This window comes from Anas acuta, chromosome 3 (genome assembly GCF_963932015.1).
Source record: "Anas acuta chromosome 3, bAnaAcu1.1, whole genome shotgun sequence".
NCBI lineage: Eukaryota > Metazoa > Chordata > Aves > Anseriformes > Anatidae > Anas > Anas acuta.
This window is the reverse complement of record NC_088981.1, coordinates 114,858,383-114,876,142: the sequence shown is the minus strand read 5'-3', so window position 1 is coordinate 114,876,142 and position 17,760 is coordinate 114,858,383. Positions and strand designations below refer to the sequence as shown.

Here is a 17,760-nt window from a genome sequence, read left to right as displayed (position 1 = left end):
GCGTGCTCTCGCCATGCTTCGCTTGAAAATTGCCTGGGAAGAGGCCGCGCGGGGTGACATCTCCGTCCAGCTGGCAGCCCTCTGAAAAGACAAGCTGTAATTGTGCCTCTGCCACGTCAGGCTTTGCCGGGTATCATCTGTTGCTGGTTCTCAGCAGATCGGGGGTGTACTTTTATAACCCCGTTTCAGCTTCGTCAGTCGTGTATAGATGTGTGTGTGTAAATAAATATATGCGTAAAAATGTACTCAGACATAATGTATGCTCACTGAGTGCTTACATCCTTACACCTTGCATCCCAACCCCTCATCATATTTCTTTCCTCTTTCCTGCCTGAATTTCTCTCCCCACTGAGGGAAGCTGCACCAGGCATTTGGAGCTGTGTCTCCAGGGGGACGCAGCCATGCTGCTCAGGAGCAGAGCCCCTTCTGTTCTCTCCCCCACCCCAAAACTGAACTAGTGTGTGTGTTGAAGAGGAGCAGCACTGGGATGTAGCTAATTACCATCTTAATGAAGCTCTTTAAGGAGCTGCCACGGGCAGATTTTTGCAGTGAGGAAGCTGCTGGGCTGAGCTCCTCACCTCCTGCTCCTTACAGATCGTGTCCTCCTCGTGGTGATGTCCCAAATCATCCTGACAAATCCCACCTGAAAAAATCCTGCATCTCTCCTGTGGTCTATAAAGAGATCTTTGTGTGTGGGGAGGGCTGCAGGGGCAATGGGGTGAGCAGATCTCCTGTCCTGCACACCTTTGTGCCATGAACCTCTGTGCCATGAAGGCTGAACCTTCTCCACAAAGCCCCCGGTCTTTGTGCAAAACATCTTGTGCCACTCACAGTTTGTGAAAGAAGCACTCGGTTATGCAAAGCTTCTTAGGACATCAACTGCAAATTGCTGGTTTGCTTCCACACGGCAACTTCCTGAGGTCTCCATCCAGGGGAATCCCTGCGAGGTGGCCGTTGGCCCAGTTTCCTGCCCTGCACAAGGCTGTGGTTTCACTGGTGGCACTGAATCCCTTGCAGCAATAGCTGGTTTTGCAGGGAGGCCAGGCGCTCAGTCCTTTGTAGGCTCTTGGGTCGCTTCCCTTAATCCAGGAGCCGTGGAAGAGCTGGTGTTAGGGTTATTCTGGCACGGTGCTCATCAGCCTGGGCTCAACCCATGGCTCACCTGAGCAGGACTCAGGAGGCAGCTGGAACGTGCTGGTTGTGGACAGGCTTTTAGCTGAGGTTGCTTTGCTTTGGGGGCCGAATGTGCTCTGCTGGGCCAGCTGGGCTCCAAACAGAAAGCTATTCACGGGCTGCAGCCTCTGAGTGCTGGGCTCAAGGCCAATTTATCTGCACAAGGATGCTGTTGACCGTGGAAGGCCAAGTGTGGAGGAAGAGGAGCTCACAGAGCAACCTGCACCTTCTGAGTTAGGTTTTAAGGTGGGACAGGAGAAGCCTCTTGCAAGAGGAGTGGTTGAATAGCAGGGGTATTGGCCTTTCATACGGGTTTTCTAATTGTTGAGCTAATTGTCATGGGTTTAATTCATTTCTAATTGTCATGAGTTTAATTCTGCTCACCTCCTGGATCTGACATGAATTTTGCAGATTGACTCCAAATTTATATATCCCAAAACAAAGTAAAAGGTAAAAACAGGTTTTGAATCTTAAAATGATTAAGGAGGTCACCTGCCAACTTTTGTTCTCGTGTCTCCTCCTCAGTTCCCGTAATGACTGCTGTTCCTGGTTCTGGAAGCTGTGGGCTTGGAGGGGGAACCCCAAATTTTCAGAACAGAGGAGCTCTGAAGAATCACACTGGAGAAGTGACTCCTCATACTCCCTTTGGAAGTGATCACTGACTCCAGCTTTGATCCCAGCAGGGGGGGAAATTATTTGGGTAAACTGAACATTCCTGGTAGGTGTAACCTGTTTTCATAATTCTTGCTCAAATTTCTAAAGATGAGTAATATTTCCAAAGAAACAAATAATAACAACATACCTGGCAGCCATACAATCACCCTGAATGCTGCTTTTATTGAAAGAACGACCAATCTTTATTGAAAGAACAATCAGTACAATGGTGCCCTGAATCCAACGATGCAAGAAGAGATCATTCCCAGATCCCTGGAGATCCTGGGCAACTGGTCACACTACAACCTGCACAAAGGAAAGAATATTTCAAGGTTTTCAGGTCTGAATTGATGGGGAAAATCCCACCATACAGATGTTAAATGAAAATTTGGAAAGTCAGCTTTGCCCCAGTCAAATCTTAATCTTACCATTTACAGCAAGAATGCCCAGCACGGCACCGCCCCAGATAAGCATTCCCACGAGGGCATTTCCCAGGGGTGCAGAAGGTCCCACGATAGCCACATCGCATAAGATGCTTTGGAGGATGGGGAAAGTCTGTACCATACAAAAAAAAAAAAAAAGAAAAAAAAAAAAAAAGAAAAAAAGAAAGAAAAAAAAAGAAATAAAAAAAAGTGCCCAGAGTCCTAATGCAATGTCCAGAGGAGGGCTGTGGGCAGCACAAGCAAACACATGCTTTAATTCCTTCTTCAAATACAAGAACTGTATCTCCAAGCCCAGGAAAGCCCTTAGAAACTCATATTTTAGGAACAGACAGCAGAGATGGGATAGAAAACATTTCTTAGGACTTTGTCACAATCAAGGACAGCTGCTCAGCTGGGAAGCTGCCACTTTTGGGGGCAGAATGATGAGGATTTATTTTTGTGTGCCTAGATTTCCACAGATTTGGCCTGTTATCCTTGTTCTAGGTTTCACTCAAGTCCAACATCAGGTCCTGATGTCTGGAGGTCCATACGGATGGCCACCATGTACAGCTAAACCCATCAGCACATGCAGAACGACCACTTCTGTGCCAGGCATTGCCCGCTAGGTCTTGGGCCAAGCAGTGTAGCATTGCTCTTGTCCACGTGGTTACACTTTCTTCCCACATAAAATACAATATCCACATTCAGACTGCTTTTGGGAATGGTTTGTACTATTCCCACAGCAGTGTCTGGGTTTTACCAGTGACAGTGTTAGTTGTCGGGGGTTAAAAATTGCCCTGGGAGCAGACTAACAATTAATACAGCGTGTTCCCTGGACCTGCCTGGTCTTTTCCCATCCTTAAACCCCAGAGAACATTTACTATCCTATTCCCACACTGATCAACCCCAAACTTCTACTGACACTTGTACTCATAGTGCCCTGCACGGTAATTTTGCCATTTTCAGGGATACTGTTTATAAACAGGGATACTGTTTATAAAGTATCACTTTTGCTGGACAATAAGGTGAGTTTGGGGTTCCAGCATCCTGTGGGTCCCTCCAACAAGCCCTGACCCCTCCTAAAACCCTTGTGGTTGCACAGGATTCCCCACCAAGCAGAGAGTACCAGCAGCATTTTGACCTCGACTCACAATTTTCAGCCTCCCTGACCAAAGTACAAGGTCCTCAAGCATATTTGGAAAACACGGGACCCAAATTATTATTTTTTTTTTCATGTGGTTTAAGAATATTTGATATGGGGTGGTTTGTTGTAGGGTGAGCCAGAGACGATGAAAGTGCTCCAAGAGTTGGCAAGCTTTAATGGGGGAAATGGAGGCACTGAAGGGGAATCTGGGGTCTGCCCATCATGCTTTCAACTCAGACTGGGTTTTTGGAGTAGCAAAGGCAATGAATGGCTGGTTGGAGTGCTTGCCTGCTAATTTCATGCATCAGCTGTAATCTACCAGTGAGGTTTGATGATATGAGTGAAATTACTTTGCAGGAGGCAGCTTGGCCGCTTCCCAAAGGGGACAGGAGATCTTTATGAGCCACCAGTGTCTGCTTCTGTATCACCCCTTGTTTTTATTTACACCTTACCTGCAGCTGCATGAAATGCCACAAAGAGGAGTGCCAAGAGCAAGCAAAGGATTTTCATGGCAGAAGGTGGGCTGGGAGGTGCTGTCACTACAAAGAAATGACATCAAGACATTAATAAGAGGTTTGTCCCTCCACAGCATTTTGGGCTGAGAAGAACAATACAAAAATGCTCTTTGAGACCAAGAGTCATCTAGAACACACTTTTTTTATAACAACGTCTATGGTCTTAAGGGTTTCCTGGAGCACACACAGCGTCATGGCACAGGAAGAAGCTTCTGTGCGGAAAACAATGGGATTTTAAATCCTCTTTTTAATTATTGTATTAATTAGCCAGTGTTTATCCTAGGTCGCTTGATACTGTGCAACTCATTGCAATAAATTCATTTTGCCTTACAGAAGTTAATTCAGAAAACAAACTAAGACAATTTTAATGTATTTATACAAAGCAACACAAAGCATGTTCTCGAGCTTTTCTGAAACAAAACAAAACAGAACAAAAAAGGCAGAGAAAGCTCCTTCACAGTTAGCTTAAAATCCAGCTTCTCCCCATTCTTGCTTAGAGGCTCTTGCTTTTCGTTCACCTCAAGAGCTACTTGATTTCCAACAAAATTTCCTCTCGGATCTCTATCTGCAGCCAACAAAAACTATTTTTTCTTATTGATATTTTAAATTTCTAGAACTGCTTGAGCTAGCACTGGATAGACCAGAGTCACTGCACAGGTAAGGTTATAACAGTGTAACGGAGCTATACATGAAAGATGTGAAATCTCTACCAGTTTTCAGAAGGATAGAAGGTTAGAAGAGAGGCTGAATAACGAGAAGATTTTGGTCGTTACCAGGTAAGAGGAGGCTCTAGGTTGGACCAGTCCCGTGGATCGGTGTCAGCCACCCAGACACGTTAAGGTGAAGGAGCAGAGCTTGGCTTTATGCGGTTTCTGGAGGCTGGTGAAGGATACTTGCTCTTCACAACCATCCGGGGGCCAATCAGAAGATCCCTGCAGTTTTGGGGAGAATCAAGGCAGTCCAGCAAATCCTCTCTGTTAGCGTCCTCCTGCGAGGGACGGAGGTATTGCTTTCAAAATATCCCGGTATTGCCTTGAGAAATATACTGAGCTTCTTGCAAGCCACGTTGGGCCACCTCCAGATCAGATATCTGGTGGGATTTAACCAGCATGTGTCCACTCAGATGGCCACAGATCAGATGTCTTTCAAAGGCATGCCCTTCATTCACATCCCCATGACATGGAAGGAAATCATAATCCTGAAGCTATCCTAAAGCTGCTGTTTAAGAAGGCTTTGTGGTTAGTGTGAGCAATGCCATTTAGCGTTACTCAATTTAACTGCTCGATGAGCACAGAAGTATATTCTACCTGATGATCATATCTTTGCTTACCTGCATCAGATTTAACCCCAGGTGAAAAGGCAGAGCACTTCTAATCTCAGCCTCTGCTGTGGAGTGACTTCGTCTAAATTTCCTGCTGGAAATAATCCCAGGTCTCTGCCAGCTTTGAGACCGTATCTGGAAATCGCTGGAAGAATGCAAGAGCCAGATTTGTGCCCGGGGAGCTCTGAGGATTGCAGAGTAAAAATGTTTGTGCTCCAACGCCCAGGTCCTGCCCTGCTTGATTCACTGCCAGAGCTATATGGCAGGTATGTTAGGAGCCGATGGCTAAATAATGGTAAGGTGTTGGGCCTAAGCTTGCCTTTGCTCTTATAACTTAAAAAAAAAAAAAAATAGATTTCAATATATTGTCATCCAGCTATTTGAGGGATATGCAATGATTTCCAGCTCTAAGTATTAATTTTGCCTTCTGCAGCATTGTGCTTTGGGTTTTGATGGGGGCAGTCATGTGCATCGGAGTGCTATCAATGAACTGGCCAGTTAATTCATCTACCAAATAAATCCCGGCAAGAATTTCTCCCTAAACACCCACAACTCATTAATGAGGAAGCATGGACTCCATTTATTTCATTGCTTCCCGATGAGTTCTTTACAAAGGTAAAAAATAGGTCACCGCAGAAAGAAAAATAATAATCAGCTGGAATTAGGTTAAAAATAGCTGTGTTAAATGGGAAGTTAGCACTTCTGTGAAAATTCAGAAACGGGATTAATGAGCTGTTGTTAATATTACATCATTTCTGTTGTCAGAAGGGAAAATGTTGACAGGTTTGATTAACACTACTTTGATTAACAGAAATTAAAAAGATCTGCAGTAAGGAAAGGTGGGGGGAAAAGTGAGGAAGTAAACCAAAAATCTAATAGTTATGACTAAAACAAGAAAAAAGGGAAAGCGTTGGTTGTTTTTGTTTGTTTGTTTGTTTTTGTTTTGTTTTGTTTTTATAACTTCTGCACCAAAATATTTTCAGTACTTATTACCTCTACAGTATGCAAGATATTTTAAGCCACCGGTTTGTGGCAAACATTACTTGAACCACCCCAACATGATGTTTTACATCTTTACTGATGTTGTTTTCCCCTCATGCTGTTTTTTCGGGACTTTCCTCTTTGCTTTGAACCCAGGTCAACATAAAGAAGAAGCCAGCCCTGGCTGAAGTTGTCAGAGAGGGACAGAAATTCACATTCACCCTTCAGCACCTTTTGCTGGTCTGCCTTCTCAAGAAAATACTTGAGCAGGAGTTGCTGTCTTCCATGTTTTAAGGACTAGAAGTAAGGATTGTCATGCATTGTGATGCTCCCCATACCATACACCTGGAAGCATCTGCAGGGCTACACCAGTTTTCCTCAATTAATTTAGGGGACCAGGCAACGCTGCCCATTTTCTGTGCTCGAGCAGGGTGGTGTCACCACAGAGGGCCAAAAGGAGGCTTCAGGTCCTCCTGCAACCCCAAATCTGTGCCTGTTGTGGTGGTGCAAGTGACCTTCTCCGAGCTGGGAGACCTTGGAGGCCAGCTCAGAGGCAGACACAGAGGTTGTACAACCCCCTGCTGGAGGACAGGCAAAATCCATCCCTGCTGTTACAGCACAGCCTCCTGGGCCTCTGCGATATCACCAGAGCTGAGGAGAAAAGAGTCTGCCTCAAAACACCTGCGGCAGATTCTCCTGTAGGAAACCCTGTAGGAAAATCTGGTTGCATTTGCTCTTTTAGCCATAGATTAGGCTGTGAGAGTGATGAGTCCTTGTGGTAACACTCAGCTCTCATGCTGGGCCTCACCGGGGCAAAAGTCCTGCAGGGCAAGGCCAAACCCGGCCTTCTGCTAACTCTTTGGTGCACATCCCCTAGAGAAACAGAGAAATTCCTTCCAGCTTTCATCCTGCACAACTAAAAAGGGGTATGGGGGTCACAGAGGCAGTGCCTGACTCTCCCAGTGTACCTCTTGGGCTTCCAGGCCTCAGCACCTCATGGAGTAGGCTCTGCTCCGGGACAGAGACAGCATGCGTTAAATATGAACACTGAGTGGTCTCAACACCCAGTAAGAGACATCAGAGAGCAACCGAATTCACTAAATGCTCAATGAATTGAGTGGTGAAAGGATTTCAACCTCCCAGCAAAAGCCAAAGGCCTTGGAGGCCTTCAGCAGACACACAGCTGGCAGAGGCTGAGGGACATGAGAGCAATCCCACAGTGACACCCTCCATGGCTTCCTCCTTCCCGTGCATTTACAGAAATTTCTACTATTCCTTCGGGTATCTGTTGTGAAGGGATCTCTGCTTTCTTTCCTAGCCCTCGTTGACTCCTATCAGAACCTATCAGAGCTGCTGCTCTCTGTCAGCCCTCTGTTCACCACAGCTCTTCCCTGTGAGAGCCTCCCCTGAGCTGCCTTTCATGCCCCGCAGGGATTTTTTCTTAGACCTCTTTGTTTTCTTTTCGAGTCAAAGCAAATATTTTGCTGAGGTTTCTAGCACAGCCTTTTTAACAGCTTACAGGCTGCCTGCAGGCTTCTTGCTCCCCCGGGTTGCTCTTTTTGGTGCTTTTCTCTATTCATTTTTGCTTTTTTTTGAGATTGAATATTTGCATGTTAAACGTATTTGGTCCCACAACACGGATAAAACCAATTGTACTGTGGTAATTTTTGCAGAGCAGCTCTCCTCCAAGTAACTTTTGAATTAGGCTCTTTGCAACACTCACAACCAAATCCAGAAGAAACTTTTCTTGTGGGTACCAGGACCAGTTTTTTCAAGAATCAGCCTTTTCCTAATATCATCCAGAACCGCCCCTCACAACAGCTCTGCTGCATCATCTGGAGGAAGGGATCTACGTTCAGAAGATGTGACCTGCTCCTTGGGCCCGTCAGGGAGGGCCTATTGCTTAAACCCATCTCCAAGGTGTTGACAGACACTTGCAGCTCGGGTGTGTAGCAAAACACAGGTTGAAACAAGTACACAGACAGGGCTCAGCATGTCAGGGCCATCCAGGTCCATGTGACGTCTCATCTGTAGGCAAGCCAAGACTCCCTTTGCCTTTGCCTCCCAATTTCTTATGCATGGGGACAGTGCTAAATGAGGTATGGGGTTGCACAGGTGGCTTTGATGCTCCCCATTGCCCTCATTCACTGGCTGAGTGGTGCCTTCAACCCTCCCACCTTGTTGAGCTTCATATTATTACCCCCCTTCAAGCAACGAAGGCATTTCCAGTTCAGTACAACCCCAAATCATACATTATCCTTCTTTCCAATGGAGGGAAGCTTACCGAAAAAGAGGTTTTCCATACCTGCCCTATCATAGCCACAACAAAGCAATTCAGATTTCTGGGATGTGGTCAGCGATTTTGCTCTACACAAAAGGATTTGGTGTCTCCATTTGTTGGTCACAAGTAAGAATGATTTTTTATGTTCCTTTCTTAATAGTGCCTGCAGTTATTTTGGAAGGGGATAAACAATGTAGGACATCTCAAGATCTTCCTCCTCCTCCTGGCAGGAGACCAGGAGACAATGGCTTTGCTGACACTTCCCCAGTTCATGCCCCAGTTTCTTCATCTGTGCAAGACGAGTGGAGATTTTTGCATTCTCTTTAAAGCACTTGACTTCAATGATTATACAACCCCTACGGAGTCTCAACTACCATTATTCCTGAAAGGCAGCCCCGTGAGAGAGTCACTGCAACTTTTTGGCATTCCACCAAATACCAGCTCTTTTTTTTTTTTTTTTTTTTTTTGCTATTGTTATTTCTTCTTCCTGAACTGAAGCAGCTAAAATTAACCCAGGTGGAAGAGCACGGCTTAATCAGAACAGCAGGTACCTTCTGTTTGCTCAGCTACCTCCTACGGCCAGTGCAAGCCCCAGTTCACGAGCACAAAGGACTTTCAAATCGCTAGATGGAAGGAGCGATTAAGATTCAAATACCACCTTTGGGCTTGGGGAGCTCGGTTGTTATAATGATTACTCCTTTGGTGGTGGCAACGTGCTGTGCAATAATGTCAGCTGCAGCATGGAGGCAGGACTTGGCTGTGCCTGGAGAAGCTGCTACTCCAAAAACCAGTACAGATGGCTCATGAGATGTTTAAGTCATCTTTCTGGGCCGAATGGATCTGAACTCCCCAAATGTGGAGGTAACCAAACCTCCTCTGGACTCGGACCTAGGTAGGAAAATCCTAGAAAACCTTGCCCAGATTTGTAGGTGCCCACCCATGAGCTGTGGCTGGACACAAGGCCCACTGTGTGGTCCCAGGCCTCAGGAGCCAGAGTGATCAAAACACTCCTCACCAATTAATGGCTTAAGAAGCTTGGCCTTAATACACATCCTTTATTAGATATTTACACAACTCAGATAATTTTCAGACCAGACTCTTTGGACATGGTGAATACATGTTAGAGGAGAGAAAAGGAGCCCAAACCACTCCCATGATGTAAGGCTGAGATATTTGTCAGAGTCTGGAGGAGAGCAGAAGACTTCAGTGTCCAGCCCTTGCTGCATCACAGCAGAGACCAAATTAGAGTTGGCCAGACCTGGAGAGGAGGAGCTGGGGCTGAATCAGACCTCACCATGCAGGAGCCAGCTGGATGAAGGTGGAGAGACAAATTTCAGGTGGAGACAAGGTGGGAGGAGAGCAGTGAGACTCTAAAGGCATCCCCATGCTGAAGCCCTTAGATATTTTGGTTGGCAGAAAGGGCAATGTGGAAGTCCAAGAGCTGGAAAAGGTTCCCCCAGGTTTCACTGTCACCTCTGAGGCTTGACTGGCACAAGCCCTCTGCACCTCACACCCTCCACCTCCGAGGTGGCCATAACAGGGACCCCGTTCCCAAGCCTCCCCCGTTCACCTCTTAGAGGTGGGAACTCCACCTTGTGGAGTCCTCTTCAGGACACCCAGGTGGCAAAAGTGACTTCCACCAGCTCCAGGTGTAGACAGCACCACAAAGAGCAGCCAAGTAAAGCCGGACAACATTACACTGCGGGTGTCACTGCTGCTGACCCCACCAAAGCCACCAGCCCCGACCTGGACCACGGATGGTCCTCACAAGGGTATGCAGCACTTCGCCAGACCATTGTAGCAGGTACCGATGGATCTCTTGAACAAGGAGCACAGCAAGAAGGAGCACTCGCCCTTGATCTTCCGACACATGACAGTGTCTGGCACTGTAATTGCAAAAAAAAAAAAGCCTGTAAGCACCTTTCTTTGGATGTTCACACGTGAAGAAAGATTGTCCCCATGTTAACAGGTCTTTGTGCAGACACAAAGTCAACATAAAAAGTGCCCGGTGGTTGTGTCTGCACTTACCTGTGGTAGCCTGGGACACCACAAGGAGAGCAAGCAGCAGCAGGAGCATCACCTTCATGGCTTGGGCTGGCATTGGTGGTGTCACCCCAAGGCTGCTGAGAGCAAGAGACGCTGTGAGAGGAAGGAAAGGACCTGTTTATAAAGCTTTGGTTAATGCAATCTGCAGGGATTTAGCAATCGAATAAATAAAGTACTTAAAGGATGTGCTCTGTAATCTCTAATTACAAATTCCCCTGTGGATAGATGGCAGTACAGGCCCCCACCCCAAGAGAAATTATCTTCTTAGCACTGACATCTGGCTCCCGTGCCCTGACCCAAAGCCCCATCTCCTCCATCAGCAGCACATACAGGCAGGCTCACTTTGAGGTCTTTGTACTCAACTCTCAATCAGACGCACCTTTGCCTCCAGAAGTTCCAATTCTGAACAGAAGGGAGCGTTTGTTCCCCAAAAAAATCCCAACACCACATGGAGACTGAATCCAGAATCAGCCCCACCGAGCTGTTCTGCCTCTCGGTGCGGCTCCAGCAGCGCATCCAGCAGGTCTGGGTACATCTCATGCTCCCGTTTCCAGAAGGGGTCAACACATAAGAAAATCCATCACCATCCTCTGCTCTGAGCTCTGCTGGAGACCCGTGGGGGCTCCCGGGTGCTGAAATCTGGAAGAGAAAACCGTGGCCAAACCAGTGGCTGGAAGGCAGCCAGCGCAACTGGGAGGAGGCTGTGAAACCGGGGAGGGCGCCCAGCTCTGGGAGCACCTCAGCTTTCTGCAGGGCCCAGCAAAGATCAGCACTCGCAGGCCACCAAAGCGATGTTCTCTGGCCAGTTTCTTACCGTGAATATCTCCACCTGCTCTCCAGGAGAGGCTTCGTCTTCGTGCCTTTTGCCTTCCTCGCTCCCGTGGGAGCCCCCGCAGCTCCCCGGCTGCTGGATTTTGTTCATCTGGAAAAATCAGAGAAGAGAAGGGAAGGTCCCAGATCCCTCGGGAGCGGGGTTTGGCTCCTCGGCACATCCCTGAGCACACGCGGGAGCTTTGGTTCGTCGCTCACCTGCACGTGTCAAGGGGGGAGCTTACAGGGCACGGGCAGTGCTGGGGACCTGCAGAGAACCCTGGAAACGGAGCTGGGTGACAAACTTTGCTCCTTTTAATACAACATAGTCCAGGGTGGCATTACAGTTTCCAAAAATCAACCAAAATAACCCCAAAGCACCAGGACAGGAGTGAAAGCCTCCAAACGCCCTCACCGCCCCGGCAGCCCAGGGGATCTCAGAGCTTCGGGAGCCTCCTGTTTGATTTTCCAGAGGCACCAACAAAGCCCTCGGTGACATCTGGACTTAATTAAGCAGCCGTCCGTCTGATGGACGCATCCTAATTAATTTGTGGCTCCCCCTCGCACCTCGCGGCCGCCACCTAGCGCCCAGCCCCGCGGGGACAGCTGGGGGACACCGGGGGGGGCTTTGCGCGAGGGCGCAGAGATTTGGGGACACCGGGATGCTGCAACCCCCCCCATCGACCCCAAACACCCCCCAAAGCTCCGTGCTGCACCCCAAAGAGCCCGCGTGACGTCAGCAGCGTGACGTCACATCTCCGGGGAGGGAGGGGGGCATCGGGGGGAGGCGCTCCGGAGGCTTCTTCCTCTTCCTCCTCCTCCTCCTCCTCCTCCTCCTCCTCCTCCTCCTCCTCCTCCTCCTCCTCCTCCTCGCAGGATGCGCGGGGGCTTCCCGGGGCTCTCCCTGGCGCTGCTGGCTGCGGAGAGCGCTGCGAGTGAGTGGGCGCGCAGGGAGCGCGCAGGGAGCGCGCAAGAGGCGCGCAGGGAGCGCGCAGGGGGCGCAGGGGGCGCGCAGGGGATGCGCGGGGGGGATAAAGTGGGAGTAAGGGGGGAGTAAAGGGAGGAAAAGGGGAGAAGGCGCTGCGCCCCCTCCGTTCCCCAAGCAAAAGTTTTTTGTATCCGGACACCGCTTTCTCCCCCTTTTTTTTTAAAAAAAAAAAAAGAATTTTTTGAACTTTTTGTTTCTTTTCGAATTCAAATTCCGGCGCCCTTTATCTGAGCCCGCCTTCGGCCAAGCCCCTCGGTGGCGCCGGCTGCGCTGCTGTGACAAGCGGCCCAGGAGCTGGAAGCCCGAGATAAAGGCACGGGCTGCGGATCCTGGGGGAGGCTGCGGGTGGCATCTTTAGGGTGGCATCCCCCAGAACCCTCTCCTTTTCTCCCAGGGCTCGGCACCATCATCCACTACCTGTTGCAGGGGCAACTGGGCTGCTTTTGGCTCACCGTCGCCTGCCTGGCACCCGGCTGCGTGCCTCAGCTCCTCAGCACCCTCTGGTTCAAGGCAGACGGACGCCCACCTGGCTGCGGGCTTCTCATCCTCCACATCCTGCAGCTGGGCCTCTGGAAGCGGTGAGATCCTCACCCCACGACCCACCCAGCCTCCCTACACCTGCCAAAAAATCGGGGTGGACGTCCCACGGTGCTGCCCTTTGCAGGTATTGGGATGTTTTACGGCTGGAGGCGAAGGCGGGCAGCAGCGCCGGTGCCGGGGAGGTGCTGCTGCAGCTCGGGGACGTCTGCGTGCTGCGGCTGCTGGAGGCCCTGCTGCAGACCCTGCCACACCTCCTGCTGCAGGCCTACGTCGTCGTGGCCGTCGAGCCCTCCAGCTTTGTGCCCGGTGAGCGGGGAGCTCCCCGGAGGATGCTTCGTGTTGCAAAGGGGGGATGAGTTTGGGTGGGCGACGTGTTCCCACCTGGCAGGGCGCAGAGCGGGCTCTGCGTGGAGAATTGTGCTGCAGAAGAGGTAGGAAGCCCTGATGCAAGGCAATCGGGGATAAATACGGCTTAAAAACACACTGTGGGTGAGCCTGGAGGAGTTTCTGGGCTGACCGTGGCTTTTCCCAGCTGGCATGGGCACTCCTCACAGCGTACGGAGCATCTCCATGGTGCCTCGGTTGGGTTTGGACCCAACACCCGTCCCTCAGCTCCAGCCAAATCGTGGTGTGGTGCTGAGCATTTAGGGCTTGGGGGCTGTGTCATAAAAAAGGGGAATTTCCAGTTGTTTTGCAAAGGGAGAAGCTGGGACACGTGCAAGGTCAGTCTCCAAGTCGTGGCAGGCTCAGGTCCGACCGCAGCGAGCGGAGATGGAGCCTCAGGCAGGCACCGGCGCGTAGCAGAGACCAGATCTGGGATGAATTGCTTGAAATCCTCCAGCAGATAGCATCTGTCTAGCTTGGATGGGTGCTTGATGGCTCCTTCAAGCAGAGACGGGGTCCTCAAGGTGGTCAGGTGTCCTCTGAACCCCCTCAAGACCTCCCCTGTCCCCATGCAGCTGTCAGCGCTGGGCTGTCCCTGCTGTCCCTCTCCTGGGCCTTGATGTCCTACAGCCGCTTCTCCTGCCTGCTGAAACCCGGCCACGTCCGCCTGCCGGCCGCAGCCCTGCTCTGCCTGCTGCTCTGGAGGACGGGGATGCTGGGGACCCGCGTCCTGGCCCTGGTGCTCTTCACCAGGCTCTATTCCTGCTGGGTTTTGGCTGTGGCAGGTGAGACCCACGCTCCTCAGCTTTTTCACCCCATCCCGTTGGCATCCGGGGAGCCGCTCCCAGCTCCTCCGGGGCCGTTTTGCCCCCCTCTCGGTGCCATCCCCTCGCAGGCATCCACTGGCTGCTCATGGCCTTCTGGCTGGTGGCCCAGCAGACCGACATCGTGGCCCAGCCGTGCCGCTGGAGGCTGTTCAATGCCCTGGTGGGAGCCGTGTACGTCTTCTGCTACATCAACGTCCAGCCGGGGGCCTCCAGGCACAGGGTGGCTGTGTTTTACCTGGTGAGTACCCTGGGGGGGGGGGCGTGAAAATTCTCTTTTATTTTTATTATTTTTAAGCACTGGATTTTATTTATTTATTTACTTAATAGGCTGGGGAAGAAGGGCACTTGCACTGTAGGCGCAAAATAAATCAGCAACGTCTCAAATTAGACCTGGTGCTGGTCGTTTGAAGCACCCCGAAGCCCTCCGAAGGACCCCAGTGACTTTTCTCACACTTCTGCTCCCCAGGTAATGCTGGTGGAAAACACCCTCCTGCTGCTGCTGGCCACCGACTTCCCGCAGGCAGAGGCGAGGCACAGCCTGGGCGTCACCGGGGCCGTCTTGTCGGGGTCTGCCCTAGGTAAAACCCCCTGAATTTAGCACCTGGATCGCGTGTTTGGAGAGCAGCTCGAGCAAACGAGCTGCTGTTTTAGTCGCATGGGGAACATTTGCTTTATGTCTTCGAGCTTAAGGTTCTGGATTTATTTGGGTATCCCCGAATCTACCTGGAGTTGCATTTCCCAGCTTTATTTCTCAGTTTGGGGTGGAGGTAAGGAGGTGGCGTAATATCAGAGCGGTGAGGTTTGGAGCAGCCTCCTCTCCTGGTGGGGAGTAAATTCATGAAGAGATGGCTCCGAGTGGCATTGTGGCCAAAATGCGGCCAGGATTCGTCCCTTGATGCTTTTCTGCTCTTTTGCAGGCGCCGCAGCTCTGGTGGTTTATTACAGCCTGCTCCACCCCAAGTCTGCAGAGATCTGGGAGGGCTTCCTGGAGAAATCCTGCCGGGCCGCGGCTGTTCGTGACGATCAGGATGCTGGAAGCAGCTCCCAAACGGGGCAAAGTTTGGGAATTTCAGGAGATGGCGAGTGCTCGGAGGTGGAAGGGACCACAACAGCTCCCGAAAAGGGGAACAGCTCCTCACTTCTGCAGGTCGGAGGGTGCTTGGAGGATGCGTGGACAACCCATCACCACTGGCTGCTGGTGAGGCTGGCCTTGAAGATGGGTGACGTGTCCCAGATCAACGCAGCTTTCGGGGATGGTGGCGTGGGAGAGGTGTACGCGGGCAGAGCCCGGCCCAGGGCAGAGCTGTGCCTCCCCACGAGGGAAATCGCTCCCGTGCGCCTTGGATCCAATCTGAGAGATGCAAAATTGGGGGTGGTGAGGAAAGGAGGAGGCAGCAAAGGCGAGGTCGGGGATGAAGCAGCGCAGGAGGATGGAGCAGGGCAGGAGCCTGCTCCTCGCCCTGCCACCTCCCTGCCCAGCAGCTCCTCCGTGGTCCTGGACGAGGTTTCCTCTGTCTACTTCACCGCCAACGCCAGAGGCATCACCTCTGCTGGTGTGGTGACAGCCACGGCCACCTCCACGACCCTGCTGCAAGGGGACAACGAAGCCCGGCCTCCCCCAGGCTGCCTGGCAGGAGGAGGAGGAGGAAGAGGAGAGGATTCATCCCTCGGGCTGGCGAACATCAGCCCCATCCCGGGCTCCTGCGCCCGCCGGCACCTGCAGAGCAGCTCGTCCCTCTGCAGGACAAGTGGCTGCGGGGCAGCAGAGCCCCCCAGGACCCCCATGGGGTGGCATCACCTCCAGGACACCCAGCAGGGGACTGTCCCGAGCAAACTGAGGCCGCCGTGCTTCACCTCCACCCCCAAGACCGAGCCTAAACCCTGCTGCCAGGCAGATGTGGTCCTACACGGCGAGGAAATCGCTTCCCCTCCTGGAGCATCTCCTGCTTCTGGAGAGCCTCGGCAGCTGGAATAGCTAAAACGTCTGGGTTTGGGTATTTATTCGACTTATTTATGTAAAAAAAACCCCGACAGGCAGCTGGGGCATCCTGCATTTTAGGCATTTGGGGTGGTCTCAGGAAAGGTGACCTCAAGCAAGTGCCTGTAGGAGCTGTGGGTCTGCCCTACGTGGAGACCTGGCTGCTGTCCCCTGGGCTGCAAGGCTGCCCAAAACAGGAAACTTCTCAGGTTTTTCTCACTAAACCAGAAATTTAAGGGGCTTTACCCCTCCTTCTGGGCAGAGCAAGCCCCATATCAAGGCTCAGCGCTGCTCGGTTTTATTTTTCCTCTTTCTTTGTCCTCCCTGTCCCGTCCCCTCCTGCCAGGGTGGAAATTTGGCATCAGGCAAGATGAGGTTGGGAAAGAAAACGCATTCCCAGTTTACCATCCTGCCCTGGTCCACAGAAGGATTTACATGGATTTATGGTCCTCGCCGCTCTGATGAGTGATAAATGGATTTAACCCGCTGGGAATTGCCCTGAACAGCCTCAGATCTGGTTTAGCTTTAATCACAAAGCTCACCAAGGGTCAGGAGCAGGTTGGGAGGGCCGTGTCCTACAGCAAAGGTCCCGCAGCAGCGAGCAGAGGGCGAGCAACCACCCCCCGGAGCAGCCAGGAAGGGAACGATGCTCCTTGTCCCTCGGCCACCAGAGGGAGATGCTGCCCAAGGCTTCCCGAGCAGGCACCCATGGGGTTTGGGGAGAGGGGTGTGTGGGACCCTCACCACCTCCACATCCCCTATGGGAGCTGCTGGGGGTGAAACGGGGGCTCTGGGGTTCTGGGGGTGGCTCCTTCCAGCTCCCCAAACCTCCCCGGGCCTCGGGGGACTTTGGGGAGCCTCTGCTGGGGTTTCTCCCTCCACAGAAGGGCTGGAAGCTCGGCACGTCCCCATCCCCAGGCCCTCCGATGCCCTGGGATAAAGGATTTCTGCTAGTTTGTGGCTGGCGAGCCCGATTTTTGCTCGCTTGGCTCTAAAGGAAACCCTCGGTCGTGCCCCAGTGCCACCACGGCGGGGACGCAAGGAGCAGGTCGCAAGGAACGGGGTGGCAGAGGGTGACAATGCGGGGAGTGACCTGCGGGAACTGCCTGTGCCTCTGGTCACTCACCTGGAAAAAAAGGAGCAGGAACGGAGCCCGCGGCCCTCCCGGAGCCACAAACAATGCCCAGGGCAGCACTGGGGCTTGGGGACGCAGCCGGCACCGTCCCCTCCACCCCAATCCCCTCCACCCCAATCCCCTCCTGGGGTGGTTCTGAGCAAGGTCCAAAAAAAAAATTGTTTTGGAAGGTGGTGGGAGGACATGAGGAGTGGTCGCAGCCCATCCAGCAGCGGGTTTGGGGTCTGGCCTCGTCCACCCATGGGGATTTAAAGAGGGGAAGGTCCAGGAGCTCCTGCCCTCGGCTGCTGCTTTGGGTCAAGGCACGGCGCAAACCACCCAGCTCCGAGGTGATGCAAGGCCCTGAGCCAACCCCAGGATGATTTACCCACAAAGCAAAAAAAAAAATATTCTCACTTCCAAAAATACCAAAACAGCTGAATTAGAGAAAAATATTTGCCCCCGGGTGCTGTTGGTTGTTTTTTTCCAAGCCGTGACTCGGGACGGTTTTTGGTTCCCTTTTTGGTGCTTTGCCTGTTCCTGTAAAGGGTACAGGGAACCCGGGGGCTCATCAGGCCCCTA

General features: G+C 51.6%; 3 protein-coding genes across 3 annotated transcripts; 1 reads left to right on the top strand and 2 right to left on the bottom strand.

Moving 5' to 3' along the window:
* Positions 1 to 2,251: 2,251 nt before the first annotated feature.
* On the bottom strand, positions 2,252 to 4,920 carry LOC137853119 (gallinacin-4-like). The gene is made up of 3 exons (XM_068675134.1): positions 4,682 to 4,920; positions 3,846 to 3,932; positions 2,252 to 2,382 (listed from the first exon to the last, which is right to left on the bottom strand). The coding sequence occupies exons 2-3, from the start codon at positions 3,901 to 3,903 to the stop codon at positions 2,252 to 2,254; spliced, it is 189 nt and encodes a 62-aa protein (XP_068531235.1). The 5' UTR covers positions 3,904 to 3,932; positions 4,682 to 4,920.
* A 4,616-nt stretch (positions 4,921 to 9,536) lies between these two features.
* Positions 9,537 to 12,180, bottom strand: DEFB1 (defensin beta 1). The gene is made up of 3 exons (XM_068678865.1): positions 11,352 to 12,180; positions 10,520 to 10,630; positions 9,537 to 10,377 (listed from the first exon to the last, which is right to left on the bottom strand). The coding sequence occupies exons 1-3, from the start codon at positions 11,527 to 11,529 to the stop codon at positions 10,256 to 10,258; spliced, it is 411 nt and encodes a 136-aa protein (XP_068534966.1). The 5' UTR covers positions 11,530 to 12,180; the 3' UTR covers positions 9,537 to 10,255.
* Positions 12,170 to 17,645, top strand: XKR5 (XK related 5). The gene is made up of 7 exons (XM_068678857.1): positions 12,170 to 12,282; positions 12,730 to 12,913; positions 13,000 to 13,181; positions 13,835 to 14,044; positions 14,155 to 14,324; positions 14,553 to 14,664; positions 15,004 to 17,645. Exons 1-7 carry the CDS (start codon positions 12,225 to 12,227, stop codon positions 16,059 to 16,061), a joined length of 1,974 nt encoding a protein of 657 aa, XP_068534958.1. The 5' UTR covers positions 12,170 to 12,224; the 3' UTR covers positions 16,062 to 17,645.
* Positions 17,646 to 17,760: the final 115 nt, after the last annotated feature.